This window comes from Berghia stephanieae, chromosome 7 (assembly GCF_034508935.2).
Source record: "Berghia stephanieae isolate SIO BIC M18660-M18661 chromosome 7, UCSD_Bste_1.3, whole genome shotgun sequence".
Taxonomy (NCBI): domain Eukaryota; kingdom Metazoa; phylum Mollusca; class Gastropoda; order Nudibranchia; family Aeolidiidae; genus Berghia; species Berghia stephanieae.
Genome location: NC_088366.1, coordinates 26,824,058 through 26,834,225, shown reverse-complemented (window position 1 = coordinate 26,834,225; position 10,168 = coordinate 26,824,058). Strand labels below are relative to the sequence as shown.

General features: G+C 36.4%; 1 protein-coding gene across 1 annotated transcript in view; it reads left to right on the top strand.

Moving 5' to 3' along the window:
• LOC144976974 (xanthine dehydrogenase/oxidase-like) overlaps positions 1 to 9,745 on the top strand; it is a 74,180-nt gene extending 64,435 nt beyond the window's left edge. The window contains exons 31-35 of the mRNA XM_078921630.1: positions 2,173 to 2,340; positions 2,713 to 2,799; positions 3,605 to 3,772; positions 6,822 to 6,989; positions 9,565 to 9,745. Coding sequence (XP_078777756.1) covers positions 2,173 to 2,340; positions 2,713 to 2,799; positions 3,605 to 3,772; positions 6,822 to 6,989; positions 9,565 to 9,618 — 645 coding nt within the window. The 3' untranslated portion in view covers positions 9,619 to 9,745. The remainder of the gene's footprint in view (positions 1 to 2,172; positions 2,341 to 2,712; positions 2,800 to 3,604; positions 3,773 to 6,821; positions 6,990 to 9,564) is intronic.
• Positions 9,746 to 10,168: the final 423 nt, after the last annotated feature.

Here is a 10,168-nt window from a genome sequence, read left to right as displayed (position 1 = left end):
TTCTGTCAATTCACTGGTTAAAGATAAGCTAATCTTACACCAACTTAATATTTATTTTACTATTTCATACAATAGAAACATACTTGATAATGCTGTTACTGTTTGGAGAAATGACATTCTAACAATCAGAATTGAAACTCATATTCTCATTGGAGATCAGCATAATATTTTTCATAGAAGGTATCATGGGAGTGAAAGAAATTACTAAAACACACGACAAAAACAAAAATTAAACACATTATCCCATTGTAACTAGCCAACAATGCAAACATATTAGATTTCATATGATGCCTGTTATTAACTTCGAGCTAACAACCATTACACAGATAAATGTAATAGGTACCATTCAGTTTTAAATAAATAGTAGGTGACATACCTTCCTCATGCACTGGGGTTGCCCCAGCAGACTGCAACTCAATGTATATCTGAGCATTCCAACTACCAAGGATATTACACTTTCTCCATTCGTCATGGTTTAGGTCCAATGCAACATAATTTAGACCACACAACAGATGGCTGAAAATTAAAACAAAACACCCAGCAACATACAAATCATTTAGTTAGCAGATTCAAAAATTCTAAAGCAATAATATCAATACAATATGATTGAAACATAATGTAGACATTTAAGCTAATTTAGTTCACCTCGAGATTGAATAACGGTACAAGAAAATAAATCACTTGTCATAAGAAGTTACAAACAAATATGTGGTTAGGTAGGGTACACACAAGAATAAAAGATAATCGAGAAGCGAAAGTAAGGCAAGTATTGGAAGAAACATTATATTGAGTATTAGCGCTCTCATTTATCCATTATTGTTTCATCATTTCATATTTGGCGATTCTAGCTGGTACTACAATCATAAAATTAGCGATAATATCAATTCATTTTTCGTTACATAGGATAGGTGTCAGAATAATCTTCATACATCACACATCTAAGGAAAAAAGTAATGAGTTAGTACTTACTTGGATGTTTCTTAATTAGAGTTGATGAAAAAGTAGGTAACTGAAACTGGCGCTCATCATATTGGACAGCAAACAGGAAACAAAATTACCAAGTCAATTATTGTAGATGCCATCTACTAGTAAGTTGTGGATCATATTGACACGACTATGTCACTAAATAAATAGATGCATAATGTCACAACAAAAACAACAAAATGATGTAAACTTATATTGCCTATATACATTTAATGAGAAAATATGATTTTAACTGACTTTTCCGTAGTAAAATCATGGGGGTTAAATGGCCCTCAAATAAGAAATAAATAGGACTTTCGAGTATTTTACTATGTGCAAGCCATGGGGGCCAAATGGACCCCAAATCAGGAAATAGGACTTTCTAGTATTTTTCTCTTTGCAAGTCATGGGGGCCAAATGGACCCCAAATCAGGAAATAGGACTTTCTAGTATTTTTCTCTTTGCAAGTCATGGGGGCCAAATGGACCCCAAATCAGGAAATAGGACTTTCTATTTTAGTATGGAAATAGGGTTAATCGAAATACTCCCCAGTTCTGTCCTCCAAATCAAGCGCATCGATACATAAAAACTGTATGTGTAACCTTTAACATTAAGAGATTTAGATAATTTATGGACAACTAATCACCCAACGAGTGGTCTAAAAACAATAACAAATGGGTTGATCGACGTCATCGCCATAATATGTGCCATGCCCATCATATTGCCAGCTTTATGAAAGGACTTGTCACTTAATTCTCAACTGCAACTATAGCTTCAAGAATTTAGTCAACTTTATTTCCTTGTACCTCTACCATAGGTTTTGGTAACGTTGAAAAGTTTAGCTATCACTGCAGTTGCAACCCGGAGCAGTCGGAGAAAGTCGCGACTGTGGTGAGGACAGCGTATACATATAAGCAGGTCTGAAATCCCATACTAAATGTATACTATTAAATGTATATTAGACCTGCAAATAAGTGCTCGTTGGTTGAGGACAAATGGGCTTACTTGAGTCTTCATTTTAATCTTATCTATGTCTCGGTCAAATCCATTTGGCCATTAACTTTTTTTTAATATATTGGACAGGAAATTCCATATTCGGTTTGTTCCTGGGTAAAATGGGTTGAGATGAGATGAGATAAAGTAATCTATGTTTTCAAATTCTAGATAGATTTGTCGAAAAAATTTTGATTAATTTGTTTTCAATCCAAGGCCCAATCTGCTCACAAAGACCAGGTGTCCCTTTCCGCCTGTGGTTTTCATTCAATCACAGACGTCTGTCTAGACTGGAGCAAGGCGGAAAACAGCCCATTCACCTACTTCTCTTTTGGAGCTGCCTGTACTGAGGTCGAGATTGATTGCCTCACTGGAGACCATAAGGTAACTTAACAATCTGTTATAGAAGAGAATTTATTACCGTACAGAAGTTTATCATGTCGTTATTATTATTATTATTATTATTATTATTATTATTATTATTATTATTATTATTATTATTATTATTATTATTATTATTATTATTTTATCATTATAATAATCTTTATTATTATTGTTATCATCACCATCATCATCATCAGCAGCAGCAGTAGCAGCATTATCATCATCATCATCATCATCATCATCATCATCATCATCATCATCATCATCATCATCATCCGCATCATCATCATTGTCGTCATTACCATCAGTTTTATCATCATCATATTTTATATTATCATCATCATCCACCTCAGTATCATCTACGTTCCCCAGGTATTGAGGACCGACATTGTTATGGACGTCGGATACAGCCTGAATCCAGCCATCGACATAGGGCAAGTTGAGGGAGCTTTTGTCCAGGTGAGGCTTTGTGGTCTAGTGGCATGACATTCGCTTTCGGACATTGCTTAATTTTGCGCAAAGTTGAGAGTCCTTATAAAAGGCTTTTTACTCACATTCTCTTGGCGTATTCAGGTGTAAAATTAGACCCAATTGGTTACAGCGTTGTCAATATCCTTAATAATTATATTAGTATTAGCGTCTCACAGACGTGATGTCTTTTCCTATGGGTTGGCTTGTGAATTCCTTGTAAAGAGCGTCAAGAACAGTTGTGAAGTGATCTGGCAAAACCCGTCGGATGTCGCGAGCTATAAAGACCCGAGCGAATAAAGGCAAAAAATTGTTATATGCGTGATTTTCGCTTTTTCACCAACTACATTCTCATGAAAGAATTTTAAAATTTGAAGCATATGGATGATTTAATCCAATTTTTTTCTAAGCTCTATCGATGAGAAATACCTCACGAGGTCCCAGATTTGAGAGTTTTCGCCAAGATGAAGGGCATTTAAATCAATCTCTATTTGAAGGACGAGTTTTCTGGCCTAATCTTTAAATAAGTGTGTTTCCAGAGTACGACAGTTAACTGGTTAATGTGCCAAATATTGTAAGAGTCCAGGCATTCCATAAAGAACTGTAGATGATCCATCAAAAAAACACCGTTAGTGTTAATAATTTTGTTTAAGGAAAAATAAATAAGAAAGAGCCTGGCGAATGGTTTGAACCTGGGGTTCCTGGGTAACATTATGATGTCTAAGCATGTCAGGCACATTGCCTCTAATAATCGCCATTGACAAACTAAATAATATATTGACCCATTATCCAACAGGGATACGGCCTGTATATGCTGGAAGATTACAAAGTCTCCCCTGAGGGTATCCACGTCTCTAAAGGTCCTTCCACATATAAAATACCGTCATTCGGGAATATACCCAGAGTTTTCAATGTATCACTCCTCAAGGACAGTGAGAATCCAAGGGCCCTCTATTCGTCAAAGGTAAACTGCTGACATATTTTATTGATAAAGAATACATCATAAGGCGCAGCGCTTTGGTCATTATCAATCCATAGAAATGCTCTAGATAGATATATTTCTTTTGTAATCTTAGCTCATAACAAGTTTGGAGTTCACACCAAAATCAATAAAATTTCACTTGTATACATAACATAATATAGATATGCTTGGCTGTTTCTCTTCCACTGAAGTTAACGCCACAACAAGACACGACGATTACAAAAAGAAGCCGCATTAATACTAACTTGAGCAGTGATTTTTTTTCCAGGGAAAGGGTGATACTTGCGCATTATATTCTTCACTTGTACTCATTTGCGCAGTTTTTTGTTGTTTTTTTTTTTTGGGGGGGGGGGTTGTTTTTGTTTTGTTTTTCAAATTGACATTTGAGCAATTGGTATGTTCTGAGTGTTATTTTGGTTGTATTTTTATCGTTATTGTTCAACTTTAATTCAGTGGTTTTAGTTAGCTAAATATTTGCATTGAAAAGGGTCATCGGGTTCATCGTGGTGTAAAATAAAGTTAATTTAAAATAAAGATAGATAAAGATATAAAACAAGAGAATTATAACTATAAACTATCAATGAGGTCAACTAAAAAGGTAAAAACATATAAACATTAACTTAACACCATGAGCTTGCCTATTTTCTTAAATATTTAGAAGCCAACGGTTTTGTCAAAGAATATATTTTGCAAAATAAAAATAATAATTAAGCTAGATCTATCTGATTTAAAGAATCATTTTAGAAAATGCTTTTTCACCACCGACATTTGTCAGAAAAAGCGCCCACTTAAAATTCCCTAGATTTCGCCGTGCATATCTCCCATTTTACTCTGCAAGACACCGATATTACTAGGTGTAAATTTAAACAAAACATTGCTTTCACTAAAACAATTTGATTCATTTGTCAAAAGAAAGAAGCTCATAATTTTCACTTGAAAGAAGTAAATCATTTTGGGGATTTTTTTTATTTAAAAAGAAAAAAATTATTTGGCGGGGGGGGGATTTTTATCCTCTTTTTTGTGTTTTCTGTTTTTGTTTGTTTTCTTTTATTGTTTTTTTTTTTTTTTTTTTTGGGGGGGGGGTGTTTATTTTGGAATCAACTTTTAATTTAGAATTGAACGATTCTAAAATAAACAGAGACCCCTTTAGAATCAAGTCAAACGTCACCGAGTTCAGATGCCACACAATTAGCCAACATGTGCTGTTAAAAACTGGCTTTTTTTTAAATTTAGATTGTTCAAATTCGCACGTTTTCGGAATTGTGGATGTCCAATTAAAATCAAGACCAAAATTCATTATGGGCTCATTGTTGTAATGGAAATCTCAAAATGTGACGCAAAATATTGTCCATTACAACAATGTTAAACTAGGCCCATAATTGCGTTCGGATGTCAGGCCTGTATATACATACACGTCGGCCCATAACAATGTCGGTTTTTAGATCTAAAATTGAGTATATGTCTATTCACACCCTCATTTATAACTTGATATTCATTGGCTTTGTCATAGTCTCACCAGATTGGCTGGGGGGGGGGGGGGGAAACAAACAATGAAAAGTTATTCAAAACGTATGCATGATATTTCATGTTACCCTTGTACACAAAGTTTGTGGTCATAATTGAATATATATATATATATAATATATATATATATATATATATATATATATATATATATATATATATATATTATGCCCTTCCGCCACGACATCATAAGATATCGTCGCCTTGGCATTCCATGAGGGAATTTTGATAATTCATCAAACAAGATGTCTGATGTCAACAGTCAGGAATCAAACATGTTGTCCAAGTGAGCAATTTGGGGGTTAATAATCTTGCTCAAGGAAAAAAAAACGAAAGTACCTGAAGCGGGGCTCGAACCCGGCATATAATATATATATATATATATATATATATATATATATATATATATATATATATATAGATAGTTCGAAGTTGACGTCACTCAGGTCTTTGTTATTGTTTTTTGCCATCCGCGTTAATAAGTAATTCTCACTTAACTGTATTAACCAGACTATAAACGTGCAGTTTTGTGTGTTGGTCCGTTATACTTCCGGTTGGCAATGTTATGAGCTTCTTAGCCAAGCGCATACTATATATATATATATATATATATATATATATATATATATATATATATATATATATGAGCAACCTCTCACTTGATGCAGAATTAGACAAGCGCATCGCCAAAGCTGCCGCTGTCATGGCACAACTGGGCAAGAGAGTGTGGACCAACAACCAACTCACTTTGAATACCAAACTCAGAGTATACCAGGCATGTGTACTCAGTAGCCTACTGTATGGCAGTGAATCCTGGACAACATATGCCAGACAGGAGAACCGACTGGAAAACTTCCACATTCGCTGTCTATGACGAATTCTCGACATCAGGTGGCAGGACAGACTCACTAACAATGCAGTGCTAGAAAGAGCGAACTCCCTCAGTATGCATCTCATGCTCTGCCGGCGACGTTTGCGATGGCTTGGTCACGTACACAGGATGGACGATGGACGCATACCCAAAGACATCATGTACGGTGAACTAGCTTCTGGACGGCGACCAACTGGCCGTCCAGCTCTGCGCTTCTATGATGTCTGCAAACGAGACATGAAATTGACAGGCATCGACTCAAACACCTGGGAGTCGCTTGCTGACGACCGCAGCGGCTGGAGATATGCGGTGATTGAGGGAGTGAAGAGAGGTGAGGAGAGGAGAAAGATGAAGTTTGAGGAGAGGATAGCAAGGAGGAAAGAGAGGCAGCAGATCCAAATACCAAACACACAGTCAAACTATGTGTGCAACAACTGCGGTAGAGACTGCCATGCAAGGATTGGTCTGCTGAGTCACATCCGTCGTTGCTCTCAACAAGACTGATGAGACTAAAGCCATACAGGGCGCAAACCATCGTCTCTTGAGACGGAAGGATGCCTACCATATGTGTGTGTGTGTGTGTGTGTGTGTGTGTGTGTGTAGTCCATGTCCAGATTCCCTCTTTTTTAATTTCAGGGTATTGGCGAACCCCCCTTGTGCCTGGCCACATCTGTGTTGGTGGCAGTGAAAAAGGCAATCAGTGCTGCTCGGCAACAAAATGGACTGGCTGGATTCTTCAGGTTGGATACTCCAGCCACACCAGACAAGATACGCATGGCTTGTGGAGATTGCTTTGCTGAAAAGGTTTGTATGTTCCCGTTATTTGATACCCGTCATATTACTCAATAGGACAGAGAAATCGTGACGTCACGCCCTCTACTCCTCCGGTTCCAAACTCTTTGGAAGTGTGTATATGACCAGTCCTTCTGAGAAGTAATAATAAATAGGTTTTGTATTGAATCATAAGGTGGCATCACTATTTTAGTACCTCAGCCGGATATATTGGCAGATTCTTAGGATTTCCGGGCGTAAAAGTGCGACGATGGATGATCTTTATTGACGATCAGGCTAGAAAATAAGATGTCATTTAATTGAAACCAGAAGATCAATTATACAAGGTAGGTATCCAGTCCTCCGGAAGAGTGGTTTTACACTTCCAATAAGATTAGAACCAGTTTTGTTTTTGTTTTTTTTTTTGACATCACACTTTTGTTCTCCATTCATTGGACGGGTGAATACGGTGCCTAAAATTGAAATTATAGTCAAACGCATGTGAGTTGAATTATGTTTTTATGTTATATGTTTAACAGTGACGAACTAATATTTCACTTTTTCCGGAAATTTTAAGCTTATCGACCTCTTTTTTTTTCTTTTTGGAAATCGTACAGACTTTCAACTTTCACCAAAATTATAACGCGCTGCTGTTTATTTATTTCTGTTGTAAATAGTTATAAAGATATTTTTTCAACATTTTCACTTCTATTAGTTTTATTCTTTGTTAATAAAACTGCATAATATCAAAATAATTAAAGAGCGGTATTTGAAAAATATACAATCATGTAACACCGCCTAAAATTTCGATATCGGCGAAAAGATGATGCAAATTATTGTGGTATTTGCGCGTTGTAATTCTTAAAATAAGACACTTCTTGCGATGTGTGCACAATATCATTCGAAAAGAACTAAATTCCAAAGCATTTAAGCGTGTAAGAGCATCCAGATAGCCTACCAGTGTGTTGAATAAACGAATACATAGAGCAAGATAGCTACTCGATAGGTTTTCTACAGATGACGTTAAAATGATTGTGTTCACTGACGAAAAGGATTCCATGTTAGAAGTGCATAAAAATAGTCAAAACGATGTAATGTATGGACAAAAAAATCACAAATACCATTCAAGCGGCTATATCATTAACAAAATCGATTTTAAAGAAAATAATGGTTTCAGCTGATATTTCATGGAATGGCAAGATCCAAATTCACTTCATTGACACAACAAAGACTGGGGTCAATACTGATAATTACATAAAACCATTGCAAGAAATTCTTTTGTGAACAGCTTTATCCAGGAAGAAATTTCCTTTTTCAAAAAGATGGTGCTACATCCCATATAAGCAAAAGAATATAAGCTTTTCTTCAGAGTAAGAATATTCCTGTTATAGAGAAAGACAATTGTCCGCCTCAATCACCCGGCCTGAATCCAATGGATTACGCAATTTGGAATTCTTTGACCGAGAAGGTTTATAGTGGACAAAGATCCGAATTCACAGAAGAAACCTTGAGAGAAGGTATTATTTTATGATGGGAGGGGATAACCATTGAGTGCATTTCACGTTGGAAAAAGAGATTACGTTGCGTCATTAAAGAGAACGGCGGTGCTATTGATCACGTACAGTGCTAGCTTTGTAATCGTTGGACCAAAATCGGTAAGTACGTTATAAGGAACATTATGATGACAATAATGTTGAAGGTGACGACATAATCTATGTTTGCTAAAAATGGCAACAAAAGTTAAGATCATCGCCATTTTACTATCTGGCGCGCGACGCCAACATTTCATTCGCACCATTGAGTACATAATATACAAATTATACTCCATTTTATTTTAGTTGTTTTCCACGTTCATTTGTTTATTGTTGTGGTGACGAAGGGTTTGTACCCGAAACGTCCATTGTCTGTATGGTTCCCATCCGAACCCTCTCCATTATCACTCTTTTTTAGTAATTAGGAGGTATGGGGTTCATAAGCGCACAATCAAAAGAAAAAAAACAGAATGGAAAAATAATCGTTCAGCGGGTTCCGACTCTATGGCCATATGGCTTGCTTGGCTATAACAATATGTTTGCAGATATTAGCAAGGCAACGATTACGTTTCCAATCTACAGCGACCGACGAACGACGTGAAAGAAAACGAAGATCTGTCCTCAGAGTCTTACGTCTTTCGTCGAAGGCTGTAGGTTGGTTGGGACGATGTTGCCAAACACGTCGGGTGGGTCAGCAAAAGGCCCAGTTTTAAAATAGTACATAACACAAAGATCTAAACAAGTGTGTATGAAAGGTGCCAAACAAAGCAAGAAAGAAAAATATATGAAAAAAAAAGATCCCAAAACATCAGTCTACCTCGACTGGGGATCGAACCTCAGACCTTCCGATTACCGATCAGACGTGCTACCATTACAACCACAGAGTAGGCTCAAACACACTTGTTCAGATCTTTATCTTACATCGGTGCCTGCTCCTTAGTTGTTGTTTTTTAATTACATAACACAAATAAATTCATATCACATGATGCCGTGAAGGACGTTCTATCTGGTTTAATGATTGGAAAGGAGGTGGGTGTAATGAATTTTATAAATGAATTTCTCTGTTTGTATTTCAGTTCTCCAAAGACCTTAAAGAAGAGGAGGGAACGCCGTGGAACGTGAAACTATAAGCTATCTAATTTACCAATGGCGTTCTTGGCCAGGAGGGCAATACATAAGTACACCACTGAGAAGCCCTCGAGTTACAATGAAGACATCATTTAATTTCTATTCAATTTTTTGGCTGATCTAGACGAATGGCGTTTATCTATGTATTCGTTATTTGTTTATTTATTTATTTATTGAATCCCGCTTTATCAAATTAAATGTGAATAGATGTATAGTATGTATAGATGAATACAAACTTGGAGATTTGCACATCTATATGGAGCAATCATCTTTAGCACCCCCCCCCCTCTCTCTCTCTCTCTCTCTCTCTCTCTCTCTCTCTCTCTCTCTCTCTCGCTCTCTCTCTCCAGACTTAAATGGAATAAATATTTACCAAATGAAATCAGATAATAAGAATTTAATTTTCGGTGAGCCAATTAATAAGGGACCCAAACTGCTTCGGCGCTGGGAGAGAAAGAAATGGGGTTGGGTTGACTTGCCAACAAATTAGAAATTACGACGGAATCATGAAAATACTGCTCTATATAAATGTGTTATAATCATATAAAATTG